The sequence below is a fragment of the Oxyura jamaicensis genome, chromosome 6 (genome assembly GCF_011077185.1).
Source record: "Oxyura jamaicensis isolate SHBP4307 breed ruddy duck chromosome 6, BPBGC_Ojam_1.0, whole genome shotgun sequence".
Lineage (NCBI taxonomy): Eukaryota > Metazoa > Chordata > Aves > Anseriformes > Anatidae > Oxyura > Oxyura jamaicensis.
Genome location: NC_048898.1, coordinates 28,664,746 through 28,685,960, shown reverse-complemented (window position 1 = coordinate 28,685,960; position 21,215 = coordinate 28,664,746). Strand labels below are relative to the sequence as shown.

General features: G+C 34.6%; 2 protein-coding genes across 2 annotated transcripts in view; one reads left to right on the top strand and one right to left on the bottom strand.

The window, feature by feature from the left end:
• Positions 1-21,215, top strand: part of GFRA1 (GDNF family receptor alpha 1) — a 258,614-nt gene that overhangs the window by 69,442 nt on the left and 167,957 nt on the right. The gene's annotated exons all lie outside the window — the stretch shown is intronic.
• Positions 1,840-20,850, bottom strand: CCDC172 (coiled-coil domain containing 172). Its single transcript, XM_035330111.1, has 8 exons — positions 20,772-20,850; positions 20,525-20,610; positions 17,270-17,386; positions 15,896-16,061; positions 13,838-13,939; positions 12,781-12,883; positions 2,728-2,815; positions 1,840-1,872 (listed from the first exon to the last, which is right to left on the bottom strand). The coding sequence occupies exons 1-8, from the start codon at positions 20,848-20,850 to the stop codon at positions 1,840-1,842; spliced, it is 774 nt and encodes a 257-aa protein (XP_035186002.1).

The window sequence follows — 21,215 nt, the reverse complement described above, 5'->3', positions numbered from 1 at the left end:
CTTACCAGGTAGATTTGTTAATCTTAAATTTTTCTTTAGCCCCTTTCAAAAATTAGGGAGATTTTGTCTGTTTCCCCTAACAAACAAATGTTCCTAGGTCTAAAGCAGAAGCATGGCTAATTTTTCCTATACTTTTAAAATCTAAGATGGCTTTTTTTTTTTTTTTTTCTTTTTTCTTCTCCTGGGACTCTCTTCCTCTTTCTCACTAACTGCTTCAAGTATTCTATGGCACTAATTTTTTATTTTATTTTGTCATTAAGAAAAGGGACAACTGCTTCTTCTGGCCTCGGAGGCTCTGACATGCTAGGTCTGTAATCTATGCTAAAAAAATAAAATTCTTTGTTCTCTGTGCAATAATGATTTTTTTTCATAATAACTGTATTTTTATAGTAACTTGGCAATGTTCTGTAACATTAATTAAATAGGATGAGATTTGCTTATTTTTCACTCCTTACTTTAAAAATTAATCACCTCGGGATTAAGAATTTTAAAGAAAATCCATGAAACACAATTTTTGCTTAATTTTTTTGAGTTCTCCAGACAGAAGTATTGTATTGGTCCCAGTTTATATTAATCATGAGACAGTGGTGACAAGTGTATTTTTATACTTGCAGCAATTAGTTTGTTTTACCCTACAACAGCTGGTTTAGTCCAGCATTAAATATTTTTTATAGTTGTTGAGAGATTTCTTTAGCCCAATAGAATTTATATTGATTTCTGTTTCACTTTTTTTATATTTTTTTTTGGTGAGTTTTATTCTTGTTTTGCTGTTGTATTGATTCAAAGAGTTCTAGCCATTTGAATTGTTAATACAAATTGTGCTATATTTATGCTGTAATTCTGCTAAAATAATCAAGAATTTAGACCTTCATAGCTATTTAAATAAATGACTACATACATCTGAAGCTTGCAACTAGTTTTCTGGAATCAGAAATATCTCTGAAAAGGGACTAAGTAGTTTAAATTTAAGAATATCCTACAAGGATCTCCTTTAGGGAAGAGACAAAACTTACAGAGAATTCTGCTCCAACAGCACTGGCTATTAAGAAACATAGTTCCAACCTCTTGGAATTATCCTAGTTAACCCAGTGGATCAGAATACTCTTTGATACTGACACTGCCCATCTTTAAACTGCAGCTGTGCTTTAAGAGGGGGAAAAAAAAACTTTTTATATCTCAGGCAGAACTTGGCCAGTTTGCAAAAAGATCGATTCCTACCCTCTTAATAAAACATCTCTTGCAGTTCTTTTAATGACAGAGCTTGGAGGGCTCTTGGTGTAGAAAAACTAGTGAAGATCATTCACTTATATGGCTTACCATAACTGGAGGCATCTACTGATCAGTAGGTTTGAAAACTATTCTGGACAATCCACCAGTATCACTAGAGTTGAGCTGTTTCAGAGAGCTTATTATATGGGATTGCATTGTCAGATGTAGCCTAAATAGCCCACAGGTCCCGTTAAGTATTTCTTGACAATAACACCAGTCTTTCTCTCAAATGAGACTGCACCGTTACCTTAAAAGGAGAGTGTTCATTCTGAAAAACAGTACGTGGAGAGTGAAGCTTGTGTTATAGGAACTTGGCTGTGTTGTCTGTTCGTGGGCAACAAAGAGGAAAATAAATACAGATAGCTGTTGAACTTGAGGGAGAATAAAACACACAAAAAAACCCCACACTTTTAAATTAATAAAATTTGATTTTAATGGAAAATAAAGGCAGATAAAAACTGCGGTTTAACCAAACAACACCAAAAGCATGCAGACAGAGACTGTGTAAAATTGTTTTAAAGCTCTCAAAGATCAGTTCTATGACACTTCATATGATACGCCACATATTATTCACTTGTCTGAAGACTTTTTTCGTGATAGCTTCTGGAAAACAGAAAGAATTGAATTACAGAAAATCAAGTCAAATAAGTTCACTGTGTTCTTTACAGAGAAGCTTTTAAACATTATGCTGTTTTTGTTTCTGAAGTTTGACAAGCATAATAAAATTAATGGATGAAGTAAAAGAAAGTTATATTCCTCCAAAAGAAATTTAAAAATCATCATGACAGTCAGTAATACAAATTTTGCATGACTGATATTCTGCTGTTGATGATAGTAGCAGCTGCATCTTCATGCAACTCAATCCGGGGCTCTGAAATGAACCTTTAAAAACCCTTAATTTCCAAAAATGGGACTTCAAAATGTTTTTTCTCTTTGTATTATTGCACAGACTGACAATCAAGAAATTTGAAGTCAAGATTGACATTTAGAGGAAAACACACTTTATTATTATTTTTTTTTTTTTTGTGAAGAACTTGCGAGTGGACAAAATACTTCCATAAAGGATGCTATTATAGCCCTATTTCCCCATATTCCCATCTTTCATTTAACTGACAACTGGAATTAAAGATTAAATTATCTACTAAATGCCTACTCTTTTTGCAGCTTTCAAGAAATTAATGATTAGTGCTAGTCTCCCAAATAGGTCTTGTGCTAAAAATGTATCTTTAAATTCTTTTCTGTGCTTCTTTTTTTTCCATGAGAAATGATATTCCTGGACATTTGGAAATAATAAGGTAAAACGAATGAGAATTGAGTGCACCTGCAATGCAAGGATGTTTGGCTGTGTACATAGTATAAAAAAAAAACGCTTATCTAAAACCACTGTTAATCATCTTAAATTGCACATTTAGAACTAAGATTATCAAACACTTAAAATATGTAGGGAAAATGGCATACCATTTGCAGAATTTCAATTTCTGTTCGAAGAGTCTCATAGATACTTTCCCAATCATCATCTTTGTAATTTTCCAATTCTTTCTTAAGCCTATGTTCAAAAACAAAATATAAATCAGAGAACGGCTGTTTGGATTACGTTGTTCAGCCTTGGTCCCAGTTGTCAAGCTGACTTATGTGAGAGAACCCTCATTGATCTGTTTGCATGATCAAGACTTAAGTTTGCTAGTTTTGTAGTTGGCAGTCAATATGCCGCTCTCGTGCAGTATCACTGGATTTCATCCATCACTGGCAGTTGTGGTGGCAACGTGAGGAACCTCGAAAAACATCAGTTTAGGTTTTTGCAAAGTGTATCTCGACCAACAGTGCTTCATTAGACAGATTTCTAGAGTATGCTGTTATAAACCATGAAAGATTTATGGCCTCATTAGTCATCATTTTCCTTATTTAAACATGTGAGTTTGAGTGTTGATAGTTGGGAAATACCATATGGTCCTGTTCTTACTTTACTTGGGCATCCACTCGGAGCTGCTGGCGAGGACAGAGTATCGGATTAGATGGGGCCTCTGCCTGACCGCACGGGGCAGTTCTTGTGCAGCCCTTGTTGCGTGCCCCTCCGCAGGCTCCTTGGCTGTTGCTGCTGTTCTCTCCCCGCTGCTCCAGCCCTTGCTGACTGTTTTCCTAATACTCTCATACAGGAATTCTCTAACTTCTCTAAAAGGACTACTTTTAACAAAGGGATTATTCCCATTCAAGAGAGCATTGGGTTTTCCCCATTCTTTCAGGTTTATACGATAGCCCCTATGGCTTCTGTCTCTTGTAGGCATAAAGCAGTTTTTACAAATAGCTCCTGATTTTACCATCGATATGGAAACAATTAATAAAAACAAATGTTTTTATTCTCAATTGCTGCAGCAACTGAGTCACTGCAGCTCTTCTCCAAATATTTTCATAGAATGAAAAGAGATGGGGGGATTACCTAACGCTGTCTACAAACAAGGCTCGCAAATCCAGTGTTTTAAAAACCAGAAAAATAGAGTTTATTTTTTGGGGAAAAAGTCCTCTATAGAAAAAGAGATTCCAAGGGGAATATCAGTGTTCAGGAAACACTCAAGTCATTGGTCTTGCTAAAAGTAGAGGCCTAAACTTTGTACAACACTGACTATATTGGTTTAGATGAATGCTCTGTAGGCCAGGAGAAATTTTCATTGAGAGAAGCTCAGTTCAAGGTCTCAGATCAGCTTCTGATCTTGGTTAAATCAGGTTGAGTTCATTGCCTTCCCTCCTCGTTTTTTCTCTGTGCTCTCTGCTAGTGTGATTTTAGAACCCTAATTTAAGACTAAAACAAACCAAAACCAACCAACCAAAAAGCCCTGCTTTGCTGAATTTACTTTAACAGTTGTTTGTTTGTTTGTTTGTTTTTTAATCTCTGAAAAATGTTCTCATTGTATTCCACATTGGAACATTGATGCATAGCTTGTTTGCAGCTTGTCAGCTAAGAATGATACCCATCCATGTTTAGGTGTACACTAAGGACAAAACAATGAGAAAATAACTAGTAACAGTTGCTAATTTGTGTCTTGGGGTTGTGAATTAATTACTATTGATGATGTGCTTCTGTGAAGTTTTGCACATGGATTTTTAAATTTTATATAAAATATTTTACAGAACTTTTAAATGTGATGAAAGCACAACTCCTTATATAGCATCAGGTAGTGGTGATAAAAGTCATTTATTCTAATGTGGTGTTTAATTTTTACATTAATCAATTGATTTTGCTTTCAGGTCTTCCTTCTTTCTTATTTAGAAGCTAGATAATTACAGTATGTGCCAGGAATATTATACTCACAGAACAAGGGCTGTCTGTTAGGTTTCAGTCTACACAATTAATGCGCTGGAGATGCCTGACTTACTGAATAAATGATGAAGTTTTACCAGAAGGAATGTGAGACAATGGAACTATTCAAAATAATGCTTAACCTGGAAGCAGACTTAGCTTTTTTATTTTACACTTAAGATAAACAGGATACTCATATTCATCTTTTCACTATCGAATCAAATGTGCAAACCAATTATTCATGGAACTATGCTGTCTCGATGTAGGGCAGGTTATCTGTCACCGTTGGAAATGGAAAGAGATGTGCCTTTTGCCAGAACAAGAATGAATGTGACAATTATACCCTTCTTACAACTATGATAAAAAGCAAATCTGTTTAAAAAACAAAAGAACAACAAAAACTGAAGAGATAAATTATTTTTTCATCTTCAGCATCCTTTGTTCTTAATTTTAGGACTTTGATCTTCTAGAGGACAATCAAAGGTATCTTTAAACAACAGCCATTACACTGGACTGACGCTGTATTAGTAAGTTACAGAATCACAGGTAATGGGCTCTGATGACTAGCTGGGCTGGAAATGGCATAGTTGTGGAAGGAGGTTTGAAAAACCTTCAGGATAAGGCTATGTTTTATTATTGGTATTTAAATCAAGTAGGTGGGACAAAAGCATCAGATTTTTTTTTTTTTTCAGATGCTAGCTGGCCCAAGACTACGCTCAGCTATCAGTGGCCTGTTTTCCATTACTCTCAAATGCTAAAAGTGGCAAAGAGATGGAGATCACTGAAGTTGATCGATTTTGCAGCTTTGAAATGAGCACATCTATTAAATATCATTGGCGTTTGTGGTTGATATGCACTCTACTTGAATTTTAGCTGTATATGCAGAAGGAAAATTGGAAAAATAATTGTGAAATCAATAGTTGTTGGTATTATGAATTGAACTGGGATGAAAAAAATATTGTCAGATTCCTCTGAAAATCATCTACAGGTTCATAATACTGAACCAAGACTTAGTAGCCAAAACTTGCACTCTAAGAATGATTTTATGTAAAGAGGTCTCAAAGCAGAAATAGTTTGTGTGAATATGCATTTTAGAGGTCTTTTCGTCTCAGTGGAAGACAGATCCGACCTGGTAATTGTTGGGGTTGCAAAAGGAGCAGACTCTTTCTTGGCTGAGTTTTAATGAGACAAGAAAAATATTTTTCCTTGTTCTTCTCCTTGCCTCTGACTTGTGTCAGAGGCATTTTTTAACCATAAGTACGAGGGAGAACATTAGTGTATTATAAGCAGAACTGCTTAATTCTGGTATACAGGAAATAGAATTTATGACACAAAACTGGAAGCTCCCTAACTTCCAGAGTATCTATGTTGATTTTCCTGAACGTTATCAGAAAAGACAGGAGAAGCATTTATCCAGGTTTTAAGACTTTATTTAAACTGAAGAAAAGAATAAAGGACTGGTTTACTGTCTCAAGGAAAAGCAGAGCTAATAAATGCATTGGGGCCATTCCGTCTCAGTTCAGTACTGGGACTAAATTAATGTGTATGATTCTAAAGTGAGTGCAAGATTTTGCTGGGTATCTACAGTTTGCTACTAAATAGAAAATGCTATTGATACAGCTGAAAAAGTCAATGAATTTCACAGTATTATCAATTGATTGAGGAAAGGAGAAAATAAATCCTGAATGGAATTCAGTATCTCAAAACACAGCTCAAGCACTTTAGTTGAACAAATAAATTATAAAAGTATGTGCTCAATGGAGCAGAAATAGAATAAAAAATAAGATGTAGTAGTAATAATAAATACTAGCAAGAAGACAAAACTAACAAAAGCAAACACTATACTAGGAACTATGTAATGTAAATGAAAATAAATGGAATAACATTAAAGAAAAAACAGGGGAGAGATTCCAAATGAAGCATTACAAATAAAGTTGCCACATGGTATTCCAAGTGAGGTTGCCTTGACCAGCAATGTTAAAACTCATGTGTTTTTTGTGGGAAATAACTCTTGCTTTTATCTTTTCCACAGCTATATTTACTTTCATTGTTTATAGTTATCTTCTGATAACATAGTATGCTCAGGCCACTCTGCTTTGCTTCCAGGTATCTAGTACTGAAGCCCTTAGTACAAGTACATAACTAGCACTGTATATAATTACATTCCTCCTCTCTTTTATTTACTTCATTCTGCAAGGACTAAAGTTCTTATATTCCTTCACACTATTTTCTTAAAAACACTTTTTATTCCAAAGTTATTATTTAAAAAATTGGACAAAATCAGCTGTGACGGTAGTTACCTTCTTCCAGCTCTTATTTTTCAGCCCTATTGCTGTTATTTCTATCAGTCATTTCCTTACTCAAAATTTTTAAGGTGTCTTCTCCAGTTTAACTAACAGTTTCCCACATGGGATAATATCAAATACTTTACATGCATCTAGATGGATGATACTGCATTTTCTTTGTATAACCAATCGGTTTTCCTGTCAGAGGAAGATGTCATTATTCAGATTTGGTCTACGTCTTATAAATCCATACTGCAATTTATAATTGAAACTTTTTTTTAACATAACTCAAGCTATAATAGTTCCACTAGGTACTTCTATTAAAAAGGAAAGCTTAAAAAAATCTATTAGAAGATTGTCATTAAAAAACTCATTTTGAACCACATATATTACTCCAGAGACTGATATTTCCTGATTATAAAATTTAACATAAAATTAAATTGAAAATATTTTTTCAAAAACAGCAGAACCAAGGCCTTAGGCGGTCCACAGTTAGCATGAAACATTTGTTCAGCTCTATGGACGCATTTCTTGTAAGATTTAGATGAAAGAAAACATCACTTTTTCCTTCCTAATTTTGGCAATGGAGTTTCTCTTTCTGTATTCCAAAGTTTAAGAAGCAGTTCTATATTTCTTGGAATTATGCAATATGTAATGCCTTGAACTATTTTTACAAAGGGAGCTGACCGTGCATTTCCCTTTGCTACTGTGATTATGAAGTAGAACAGAAATTCAGGTTTTGAAGAAAAAAAAAAATCCTTAGTCTACCTTTTAGAATAATGTGAAGAATGTAAATTTTAGGTAGAAACTCTCTGCTCTTAGTCTATATAAACTTCAATTAAAATTATTTCTAGGTTGCTTTTCGTAAGACAATACACAAATTTAAATCGTGAAACAAGATAGTTAATACAGTAAGTAAGTAGAGTAAATATAATAGTTGAATGCCATAGTTAGGAATTTGTTGGTATCAGTGAAAGGCTCTGCTTGGTTCTGTATTGTTCCACTTAAGTGATGCTACTTGCCACCAGCCTGGGAAATGTGACTCAAGAGAGCTGTTGCCAGTGTTCTCTCAAATTTCTGTGTGTGGGGTTGGCATTAGCAGAGCAGATGATGACATTCTTTTATTTTAATTGCACACCTTTTCAGAAAAAGCCCTCTTAAAGGTATCTCTGTGTTATGCATCCAGATCATGAGACTTGTGACTGTCAGGGAGCCCACGTTGACGAATAGGGTAAAGTGTCTTGAAGAGAGAGAAAGCAAGAAAGGGAATTTTGTATGTGTTTGTTTTTTGGATCTATTACTTTGTTTATAGCATTTTACAACTGAAAATATTCAGTGATACTGAAGCAAAACCACTTCAAGTTCATGCCAGAAAGAAAGCACTTTATGCTGTCAAGACCAGTATGAAGGATGCTGACAAGCATGAAGAATTTAGCTTTTAAGACTAACAATCAAGATGGCATCATTAACAAAAACCTCAGAAGTTCTGAGTGAAAATTATGCAGCTAAAATGTACTGCAAGTCTAAATTAACAATATATAATGCAAAAAAAAACAAAACAAAACAAAACAAAATAAAAGCCTGTAACAGTCTTTAATTGTATTGTTATTTTCACAAGAGTTGAGGGAATTCAGGTTGTTATAAATTTGAATATTTATTTCTCTTAATGGCTTAAAGTGGGCTTCAAGTCTCTTATTTTCCTAGTCTTTTTTTTCCTCCCTCTCATTAGCTTTCCAGAATCTTACTAGTTACTAAAATGGAACAGTAAGCAAAGTAACAGAGTTTCAGTATTTTAAATTTCTTTGCATGCTCAGTAACATTTTAGTATTTTGTGAAAAAAAAAGTTTCAGAAAGAGAGAAAAAGTTTAAAGAATACACTCATTAATTTCAGTTCAATAATAAATTAAGCCAAATCACAACGTAGTTCAGCATAAGAAAAAGCCTAACACTGAAGATTGCACTAGAAAACTTCAAAATGCTGTATAAAAAGCATCATTTTTAATGAAAAAAAAATCTTAAAAAAAAAAAATAATTGAGTAATTCTTTTACCACTGAACATTCAAGCCTGTATATACAGCAGTCAGTATATCCCACATATGTGCTTGGAACGTAACTGGAAGTCAAAGGTTTGGTGTATCTTTTTATATGCAAAATGCAGTGTACTTTATACCTTATCTTGAATTTGTAGTCATAGCAGTCTGTCAAGAAGGGAGTTAGAGAGTCAACACTGTAGAGTTGTAAGATTCTTTGAGCAGGTTGATCTCAAAAAAATAAATAAAAATGAAAGCAGCTATCAAACTATTGAAGCATGTGGAACGTTCCTAGTTGTGATGGGGATGATTAACTTAGGTACAGAAAATAGTTTTTTCATCTACTGTATGTGATAACTTTATGCAAGGACAGTATGATTGAAATTATGAAAGTTCAGGAGTTAGTGATGGGCAGAGTATAGCAGCGGGTCATGGAACGTGGCTTCTGCCTTTGGTAGTACAGCTGGCAGCAGTTCTCCCTAGCTAACAAGAAGGTAGAGCACTCCCTGATCTCAAACTTCATTGACCTGAAGATTCAGGATGCTGGTAGACTTGATTCCTTTAACTTAGCTGGAATGGTTCAGTGCCTTAATTGCTACTACCAAATTTTGGCATGAGGGTTATTGCTGGCACAGTTTAGAATCATTACGGGTCATATGACTCCTCCCAGTGGATTTCAGCATGAAATAAAATCATGTCGTTGTCAGTGTTTTGTCAGAAAACATTCCTTCTAGGGAAGGGCTCGAGCGAGAAGCACAGAATTGAAGATCTATTAAAATGCTGGATTTTGAAAGTGTGCCTTTTGGTACTGCTGTATCTCATAAAAATAAAATAAAATAAACCATAATATATTTTTCTCTAATTTTTGGAAAAGTACATACTCAAAATTTTCTTTAGTCCTTATCCATAACTATATCTGTACTCAATATTTACATTTCGGTTAGCTTTTTCCAGTATCTTATGTGTATTAGAACAACCTTGTAAATGCAATAGCAGTATCTGGTGGAATTAACAGTGTGAGCTTCTCACAACCTTTGGTAATTCTTTGATGGATTTGGGAGAAATTTTATGAAACTGCAGATATGGTATAGGGCATTTTTCTCAGATCAAAGATAAATTGCTGTAATTTGAATTAGCTGGCTACACTCTTCAGGTGAAATGCAATTTACTTTAAGATATATACTTAATTGTAATGAAGATTCTTGCCTTGCCAGCTACTTTTGATATTGATTTTTAAGCTGGGACTAGGTATGTGATCCAATAACAGACTTAGAGGGTGGCCTGGGAGCTACATATATCAGGTTATTGATGCTGACTGTCTCTCATGTTTGTTCTAAGGAAGCATTAAACACGTTGGTATTTTTGCCATTTAAAAATGTTGTGGCTTCCTACACAATAAAAAAGACAGAATCAAATGTTGTGCTTTATAGAAAAAGTATGAATTTTTGATCCACGCTGCTTGTGTTATGTCAAAGTATTCCTCTCTTTATAATGTATGCTAAATATGATTTTCAGTAAAAACTAAAACTATATTCCTGCAACAGATTCTGTATGAGGGAAGGATAACTGGGGGGGAAACAGAAGGTGTGGGGGAGAAGCCTTCATTAAAGAAAAACCTGGTCTTCTTGATGGCCTCCTTTTAAGCACTGTAGGGCAGTTAGGTCCTCCCAGAAGGACTATATGTACTGTATTATTTGTAACATACTGTAAATTCCCTTTCATTCTCTTAATTCAATAGTTCAGATGAAGAAGTCATGAGTAGGTTTAAAAAATAAATGGTAAGAGGTGTACAAGAATAAAAAGGTGTGGGATGTGGGATACTTCTAAACAGCACAGCACTGTGACATAGAGAAGCAGAGAAACGAGGATTGCCTGCGTAGCTCTACTGAAAAGCAGAATCTATTAGTGCTGCCAGAAGTGCAATGACATAGCTCTGCTGCTTCTGGCAGCTGAGGTAACTTGTTCAAAGCTATCTTTCTCTATCAAGCAAAGAGCTTTTGCACATATATATGAGACCAAAGGCCAGAGCAAGATAAAAGTATGATTTAGACAAATCTGTCATAAATTATGTCCAGTATCTGAAATGAAAAAAATATCTTAATATAAACAAACTTCAGTATATTGTTACACCGTAATGAGTGTTTGCTTTTCGTGACAGTAGTAACAATAGTAGCACTTTATATTTTGCAGTACATGCGATTATCAAATAATGTAAGTTAATCCTGACCACAAAATTTGGCACTTCATGAAGTAAAAGATCTCATCATCCTTCTTGCTTTAGCTGTAAATGACATTTGATGTTTTTCTAGTTATTAAAATTCAGCATATTTTGTCCCCTGTTTTGTCTTCCACCTGGGTAAAAACAAAGTGTAGTTCCATGGAGCTGTAATTAATTTTACTAGGTAAAAAAACAGACATCATGTATGGGCTTGAATGACTTGCCTGGGACATCACAGTGGATCAGTGGCAGAGCTGGGGATTTAAAGTATTGCTGTGTGCTACTTCTGTAACTTACACACAGGAAACCTGTTACAGAAAACTAATTATGACAATTTGAATATTAAGTGACATTATGGCAGTAAACTAATCCATGGGAAGTGTATTATTTAGAAGAAAGCTGACAACCTCATGTATCACAAAACCTAATATATCATGGTGGAATGAATAATGTAAAGGAGTGAATTATAACGGCCTGTCTTACAGCTGCAACAGAATTGCAACTGTTATTATTATTTACACTGTCCTGTATGTATATGTTGAATGCAAAGTTTTTGCTACTGTATGCGGAATTGTAAGCTAATTAATTTTTATGTTGAGGGAATTTTGGCTATGTCTCAGCGCCATGTAAGAGGTTGTAGAGTTAGTATTAGGGCTGATATATCATTTTTGTTTCAGAAACTGGTATTGAGCAAAAAAACTGGTCTTTAACAAATCGTCTTTCAGAAAAATGCCCAGAGTTCCCTGCTAAATTTTACTTCTTCATTGAACGATTTCAGAAAAATACACTATATTTATTTCAGTCAAGAACAAATAAATGTATAGGAGAAAAGGGTGATGTTACAAAAGTTCTGTTTTCCCTAATAATTTCTGTTAGAGAATATTTTGAACCAGCTCTTCTAAGAGGAGTTTGCATTGTCTATTAAATATTTTTAAATACCCATAGGCACTTTCACATGGAGCACCATAGAATTAGAAAAAGAGTTACTTTTGTGATGGGGGGCTTTTTGCATTGAAACTTTTTGTTTTGTTTTGTTTTGTTAAAGTTCATTACATGCTTCTGTGTATGGTGAAAATGTAAATGTCACACCTGAGCAAGCCGACAACAAATGAGTCATGACGACTCACTTCCTGGGGAGCAATATTGACTATTAAGGGAGACTGTGCAAGGTCTTCTGTCTTGTTTAAATCTTCAAGATTTTGTTGTAAACTAGCTTAATTAGAAGTCAAACTAGAACTGATGGCAGGGATAGCAGAGAAAATAAATCTGCATTAAGTTCAGTGCAAAGCTCACCTGATCTAAAGGGGTTTTTGTGGCCCATCCAGTCCATCATCATTCAGCCAGTCAGTACATATAGCATGATGGGTAGTTCATCAATATTCTCTGTACCACCACCACTATTTTTACAAAGACTGAAGAAACCTACCACCCACGGAGCAGGTTTTGCTCACCCTCCAAGTATGACTGTGACTTCTTTGCAAATACTTTCAGTTTTTAGTTAATTGCAGCACGTATGTAAGGGTGAAAGGCTGTAATAAACAAAGGGAATTTGTGTTCTGTAATAAACACAATTGGTTCCTCTGATTTCCAATTGTATAGGAATATACAAAATATAGTAATTACTACTGGAACTGGAACTACAGACCTACAATTAAATTTAAGAATCTCCTAACATGAGACTCTTACCTTAAACATTCAGGATCGGTCTGAGGTTTTTCAGTGACTTGGGCTTTCTCGGTTTCTAAATCTTTTGTTGTTCCTTCAGCCTCCTTGATTAATTTCTCAAGGTCTAAACATACATTTATAATGTCGTTATTATTTTATTAATCATGCATATTCAAATGACAGTCTGCATTTTCTAAATTTATTTATTTTTTTTTTTTTTCTGTGAAACCGCTTGTGGGATAAAGGCACCTGAATAATGAACATGTTTTATTTTAGTGTTGTAATCGGTATATACATTACAAGCTTTTAGAAAAACTTGTTCACTTTCCCAAACAACCTGTGACCAACCATATTTATAGCCTATCCTTCCTAGCTCATTTACTGTTACATGTTAATTATATATTTGCAAAAAAAAAATTAAACCATTTCTTACATTTTATTTTTTTTAACCCAAATTTCAAAATAATTCCTATTGCCTGTCATAACCTATGAAACAGAACCTTTCTTGGTTCTCTCTGTATAGTTGTTTCTTTTATTGGGGTTCTTGCGTATTTGACATCTTCTTGCCAGTCTGGTGTGTGGATCTGTTTTTTTATGCATTGCCTTTAATACACATATGTCAGTAAAAAATAACAGTTGAGTTTAGAACTCAGAGACAGTTTTGGCTTGGTCATCTATCAGCCCAAGCCATGTTGCTTAAACGTTTGAATTTTAGTAACATTCTTTAATTACAGGTTAATGGTTTGTAAAAAACACTTAGGTTGATTTTAAATTCACTTTGAAACAGGTAATTCTTCGCTTAAGTATTTGTCTTACTAGCAAAAGTAGGATGTTCTTTTTCGTATTTATAGGTTATGATTCCGCAAAACTGTATGCCTCACTATCAGGGACATTCAATAGAAATCTTAATGAACTCCACAATACTTGTTACAAACATTTTAAAATGATGTATTACATAACATAAACTATGAAAAATCTTATTTCTACAACTTCTTTTTGCTGAGAAAAATAACTTGACAGAAAGGATCCATTTATCAAGACAGAAATAATTACCATAACGAGCGATTATCAAGCATACCTTTGAGTTCACTTTGGAGAGTAAATAATTCCTGCTTTAACTCATTCTTCTGCAGCTGGAGAGCATTTAACTGAACACTGTTATGTTCCATTGACTCCATTTCTAAGATTAAAATAATATATTTTAAATTAAAATGCATTACAGTTTAAGTCTTCATAATATAAACTTAAATACTCTTTATGACTTCTACTCATCTTTATCTATTGAAAAAGAACCTTAAATACACCCCAAATCAGTTGTATGAAATCCAGCTCACAGGAAATACGTTATGTAATGTATTCCTCATTGTGAAAAGAAATGTTTTTTAATGTTCCTAAGATGTTTACATATTTTGTTGACTGGGCATAAAAATAATTGCAAATCTTTTGCTTTAGAGTTACTTCAGCTATAAAGGAAGATGACTTATTGAATAGGTGGTAAATAAACACCTTTCAGCAGGACTAAAAGAAAAACACCTCAACATATTTTGTTTAGTATTACGGATGCTTGAACCAGAATGTTGAGAAGTCCTCAAATAATTTGCTTGTTATTAGTTATTTTATCCTGTTCACTTAAGTGCTGGTAGTGTGCTCAGGACTGACTGCAGCAGTCAGAAAGCCAGGGATGTATCTCAAAATGTGCAATTTGAAGAGGATGTAATCGAGACAGCTACTGAACCCAGAGAAGGAGGTTAGTCATCTTTCTTGTTCTGCTGATCTAACCTTCAAGAGACCATTTGACTGATCAGATTTGTCTGAATATATAATTCTATCAAATAAATTAATCATTAAAAATAATAGATGCCACCAAATACAGACTTTTTTTTTTTTTTTTTTTTTCCCCCGTTGTAGATCAGAATCAGAGACATCAAATACAGAAAGGACGTATAACCAAATCCAAACTCAGATAGACAGTTTTATTTCAGTGACTTTACATCAGAAGTTATGGAATACAAAGTGCTGACACAATGAATCACGAGACTGGAAAAGACTTTGAGGGATCATCTGGTGCTTTCTTCCTCCTGAAGGCTACAACATCAGCTATACCTCTGTCACTTCTGACAGATGCTTGTAAAACCTTCTTTTAAAGACGTTTGGTAATGGAGAATCTACAATTTCCTAAGGCAATTGTTTTAATTGTTCGCTCTTCTTATTTCTATGAAAGATTTCTCAAACAGCCAGTAGACGCTCTCTTACTGTTTTTAAGCTTGTTGCTTTATATCCAGTTCACTACAGGTATCAAGAATCACTTTCTTTTTTTTACAGAACCCTTTAAACATTTTAAGACTGGTACCCATCTTCCAGCAATCTTTTCCTCCATAGCTGAAATAGTTCAAATTCTTTCCTTTTTTCCCCTATGTCCTCCAGATCTCTGATCACTCTAACTGTTTCCATGTGGACTGTCTCCACTGGGTCCACATTTTTTCTTGAAACGCAACATCCAAGACTAGATACCAGTACTCCAGCTAAGAATTTAACTGCCCTAAATAAAGTGAAAGATTGTTTTGCATGTCTTAGAGGTCAGAATTATGTTTATGTGTCTCAGTATGGTGTCGATATTCTGATGTCATTGACTCGTGTTCAGCTTGTGATCCATGATGACTCCAATGCCCTTGCTGAAGGATTGTTTCTCAGTCTGACTCTATTCTGGGAAATCTCATGTCTTAACTCAGAGAGAAACTGTGGCTATAAAGGACCAGTCATACCAGACAACTCTGCATATAATTTTTTGAAGCTAAGAAAATTTACAAAATTCAACCAAAGGTGATTATAATCATTGCAAACCTAATATAGTATGTTATGTATGGCAGTGCTAGCTGACATTAGACACTGGGAGCAAGTTTTGCAGATCTGCTTCTCCCTCTCATGTCTGGAAATGACTGAAGAGGTTGAAGAATAGAAAAGGCTTTAATGATCTTTTTTTAACGTGGTATGGCAGACCACTCTCTTTCAGTTTAGTGCTAAGAGATAGTTCCAGACAGCAGGAGAATATGATTAAAATTATTGTTTTGCACACCTCTGTTTTATTGATTTGCATTCTCTGGTAATCCAAGATGAAATCATTTAATGTAAGACTTACCATTTTTTAACAGAGCTGCCTCATTCTCTAAATCATTTATTTCAGTCTTGACTCTTTTTTTAATCAGAAGATCTCGATTACTTGTTAGTCCATATTCATTGTTAAACTCTGTTATTTCCCTAGCAAAATTATCTTCCTCTTCGGTCATTTTTCTCTTTGCATCTGTCTGAAAAACAAACAAAAAAAAAAAAAGTGAAAACCGAATATTCAGATGAAAAAAAGAAAGTATTTGTTAAGCTAGGCAGAGTGAAACATACTTATTGTTTATCCTTAAACTTTACACATGCTATGTATTTATTTTCCTGACTTATGAGAACATGAAAATGGTCTACAGCTCTATCATTTTGTCTGCTGTCAGAATCTTTTTTTTTTTTTTTTTTTTTTTCCTGACAAAGTGGAGGATATATTCTTCATAGAAAAACATTTTAAAAATCACCAGATTGTGTTATGGACTTGTGTCAGCAGTTTTAAAGTTCAACTCATTATTGAAATTAGTAGCAGGTTCTGTTTAAAGTCAGTAGCATAGTATGGCTATTCTTTTTTAGACTGTTATTAAATTAATTAAAGGTGTTGTCTATTCCTGTGCAGAAGGCATGACTGATTGCAATTAAATAAATTTCGCATTTTTTCAGAGGATAGTATTTTTTTGCCTTTTAACTGAATAATATTACTCTGATATTTGTGATGATAATGGTGATTCATAATGAATGTTGAAAATTCAGCTCTGTTGATGTGAAGTACAAATACATATGCAGAGGAGAGTACTCATGCATGGATTTACTTAGTATCTAAAGACTCAAGGATCCACGATGAAGAAAGCGAAAGGCAATATTCAGGTTAGCGTAACAGTAAATTAAAAAAAAATATTGTCTGTGTGTTGCAAGTAGCTACCTTTTAAGAGGTGGCTAAGTGTTTGTGGCCTCAAAGAGATTATGTGGAATGTTGTGATTCCTAAAACATCCTATTGGCCTCCCTGAGATTTTCCTTTGATACTTCTCAATCTGCTTTATTGTGGTTGAGGAAGTCCAAATTAAGGTGTGATTTTGCTACTTTTCTTCTACAAAGTAGTTAATATGTCAGAATTGGAATTCAGTCATATATCAAAAATTAGAAACTGAAGTTAAGAATGCTAAATCAGCATTGTTGATAAAAGGTAGTACACTTTACCTTTAATCACTGAGCTGAGAACTAAATTTAAAATTCAAAGTGAGAATTTAGACACGTTTACATCTTAAGTATGCTAGAGTTAAAAATAAAAAATAAAAATGGACTATTCAGATTTATAACATTAATTCTTCCATACTTTCAAGTTTAAAGCTGAATACACTCATACAGTACAAACAAGCTGCTTAAATGCTGTAGCTGGAAACATACAAAATTTTTCTGAAGAGTGCTTCTTTGATTAGTAAGTTCAGCTTTCTGTTTCTCTAAGCTGTCTTCATGTTTCTTCAGAATTTCTAAGAAGAACATTTTTTCAGACAGATGCTGAACCTTGCAATAGAAAACAAAGTTATGAAATAAGGTTATTGTTTTATTATTCCATATACTTTCATATTGGAAATAGGGATCTAGGCCCAGTTAAAACACAGCTGGTGTAGCTGCTGGACTAGAAAAAACATAGCAGCTCTCTTTTTTTTCCCCCAGTAATCTTTCATTATACCACTAAGCTTTGGAAAAATTTCCTCTCTTTAAAAAAACAGATTTGGTGTTGGCCATTCTATCTAAAATAATATTTTTTTAAGTTTGCCCAGGTCAGACAAAACATTTGGAGGTTAAAAATAGGAAAAATATTGATCACATAGAATATTTTACTCAACCTTACAGTGTCCTCCATCTTGTTGCGTACGGCCCATCTCATAGCAAACCAGAAAATAATATTAGAGGGTCAGAGGTCCAACATCATTGTTCTGATGGAAGTTACCTGAATGGCTGTATATGTCATCAGCTCTGCAGTGCTAGTATTGCATAGGTGAAGGAGGAACAAAGCTCACTTTTCTTTCTTTATTTTATTTTATTTTATTTTATTTTATTTTATTTTATTTTATTTTATTTTATTTTATTTTATTTTTTTCCTGAGAACAACTGCTGGAATTCTTATCCAAAGAAATATAATGGTAAGACTGTTGATAGTCTAAGGACAGTTTGGTCATAAGGTCCTCCCCATGCCCACCACCCATACTTCTAGTTTGCATATAGCTTTATTTTTAGTTTTATTCATTTTAAATGTTAATTTATCTGATAGAAGATATAAATAATATAGATGATTTGGAGAGTTTACAGACGAAGTGCATCTGTTATCAAAAGGAGGAAGATAATGGAATCAAATTCCTAAGACTAGTGTGAGACAATCAGAAAGGAAAAGACCAGACTTTTTCCTTGTCTCTAATATGTTTGGCACGATAAGCGTTAAGGAGGTGCTCGCCTCAGCAATATGTATCTTGCATCTTAATTCAAAGAGAGTAGATGATCTTATACCACTGTAATTATATTATTGAATATAACTAACTGCAGTGTAGTTTCTCCATCTGTACGATGCCTACTTAATCTATATCTTTGCAATAGATTTTTTTTGAAGAAATCATTCAGCCATGAAAGGCAAAATGCTATAATTCAGGTTGTTATTACATGCTACCTGATTTTACAGAACAGAGGAAATAAATAGAATTTCCTGGGAACCTTTGGTTGACCATAGGCAGTCTCTGTGAAATAGTTGTCAAAACACTTTTAAATTCAGTCTCATCTGCTTGCTCAGGCATAAGTCCTTTTGCATGCACATGCTTGGATATCTGTGCTTATAAAGCACAGTTATTTGTTGTGGGACAAATTGAACCGCGTTAGCTGAACAGCAATATTTAATGTTATTTGAATTATGTAAACTATTCTAGACATATGTAAATTTAATTCCCATATTGAAAAATACATTACTTTAAATAATTTAAATATCTCTATAATATTTAAACGAAAATACGGTCTGATTGAAATGCATTTTTCCATTCCATTTACTTTTTGTATCATGTCCTATATATAAATGAATCAATGTCAGAATAAACAGGCAAGTAAAGTATACTTTTGTGGACACCAGTTAGAATATTATTAATCCTGATGGGTAAAGCACTTAAGATTTAATTAGGAATAATTCTTCAGGTCTTTCCATTAGCCATTTACAATAATAGCTCTGCTCCTGGGACATTCTATACCTACCACATAAACCTTGATTGTAAATCACAATGCATCAATAACAAATTAGTAGTATAAACATAAAATACTGATGTTCATAAATAACTGTAGGAGGAAGGCTACAAAGGACATTATCTAACAAACAACACCCAGCCATCTGTGATAAATTTAAATAAATTTAAATAGTAAATAAATTACTATTTAAAAGTTATTTTGGGCTCTGAGATTATTGCATGCATAAATGCAAACATGTGACTAACTGCTTGCAAGATTATAGTCTCAGTTTACAACAGTAAATATTTATATAGTTGTTCTTTTTTTTTTTTTTTTTTTTTTTTTTTTCCTGACCCCATCACAGTAATGTTGTATTTACTACACATAGTATATAGCCTTCAAAAAAGGACAGAAGAGCCTGATTTTGGAAAGATGACAATCATCCCCCAAAACATTTATTTTTGCATCTAGGTGAAGTAATTCCCCAAAGGTTTGTGAAGTTATTTAATTAATAGTTATTTAAATTACAGGACAAAACAGTTTTAACTTCAAAGGAGACTCCATAAGCTTTCTTGTTGTGCATACACATTCCACCAATGCAGGTACTTAAGAGCACAAGGATGATATTTAGACTTCATTTTCAGGCACAAGCAAATTGATTTTTACATCATTTTTACTGACAGGTATTAATGGTGAAGAAGTTCTGCAAAATTGAAAGTTTATATCTAAACCTATGTCTTCCATTTGGATAAATGGAAAGCATAATAAAATCTTAAAAGCACCAAATAGATTTGGAAACTTTCCCATGTCTTCAGTGTCCCTAGCAAAACTCTAAGGCCTGGTATAATTGTGAACCCAGGAATCCCTAGTATGTGACTCAAGGTCCTGTGAAGTAAACACAATGAATTTTTCCATATATTCTCTGTGAAATAAATAAAAACTTTAAGGAATGGCAGGGGGCAAAATAGGGATGATTTCCAGACCGCTGAATGAATGTGTATGTTAAAAGAGCAAGTGCTATAACAACCTCCAAGACTGTTGAGTCGGGGCTGCTCACGCTGTGCCTCAACAGTTAATCTGCTCCCTGCCCAGCTCTTTTCCAGGGGAACAGGCATGACTTCATGCGCATACATGCTGTCTTCAGAGATTCCATATTTTGGAAGTATTATCTGGAAATGTGTCTAGCCTTGAGGTGAGAAAGTCCCTGAACACATCCAGAGGTCAGTCTGAAGTTTGGCACTTGTGAAAGCCATAGACACCTTTGCCCTCATGATATACATACATTTTCTGGCAATGATCACTACAAAAACACAACAAGTTTTCTCAATGTTGTCTCACTCACTAGGTGAAGTGTATGCCTTGAAAATAGTTATGAATCTATTTCTGAAAAGAATAGATCGTGTGCTTGTAAATGTAATGTATTTCATTATAATGTGTACTATAAATATGCCTGCTTACCTTAGTTTCTAATGTTATTTTTGCCGTGCTCAGCTCTTCTTTTATTTGCTTAATTTTTTCATGATGTCTGTTTATGTCGAATTTAGCTGCAACACAACAAAAACCCATAAGCACACGTTATATAAAAACATGCCACTGGCAAGAAGCAGACAGAGTGGTTTTCCTAGGATCCTCTGGAAAATGGAGGGGCCATTTCGGGTGGTCAGTGGAGCTGCTCTACCCACAAGATGTCAGCCATGGGGCTGACCTTGTTGGATGAGGCGCCTCTTTTCCCCCGCCTGCTTCTCTGTGAGCTGGATTTGCTGGAACAAAGCATCCAGGTTCATTTCTGGCTTTTTGTGGGCAAGCTTTCAGGTGTGTGAGGGCTCTCCAGGGCTCACTGCCTTGTGGAGGGCTGGCTGCTGAAAGCCAGGGATGTCCTGAGGGAAGCTGAGGCCCAGCCACAGCCCTCAGGGCTCAGCCCCAGGCCCTGCCAGGCCTCGTCTCTGCCCTCTGGCTTTGGCCTCCCTGGGGATGGCTCCTCCAAGGGTCTGGAAAGAAACTCCAGGCCATGGATTGAAAGACAGGACCCAGCTGTAGCAGAAGAAATTATGAGGGACTGTGGAAAGTGTGGGGTGGTGAGGATTAACCCTGGGCAGAGGGAAACGTGAAGAGCTGGCTACGGGAGGGTGCATTGGCACAGCAAGTGTTG

What these genes read in the sequence shown, in the direction of transcription:
- CCDC172 (XM_035330111.1), bottom strand. Translation starts at nt 20,850, where the DNA reads ATGAACCTGGATGCTTTGTTCCAGCAAATCCAGCTCACAGAGAAGCAG. An exon ending in GAGGCGCCTCATCCAACAAG is followed by an intron (nt 20,611 to 20,771) that starts GTCAGCCCCATG and finishes GTTGTGTTGCAG; the next exon opens with CTAAATTCGACATAAACAGA. An exon ending in GCACTCTTCAGAAAAATTTT is followed by an intron (nt 16,062 to 17,269) that starts GTATGTTTCCAG and finishes TTTGTTTTTCAG; the next exon opens with ACAGATGCAAAGAGAAAAAT.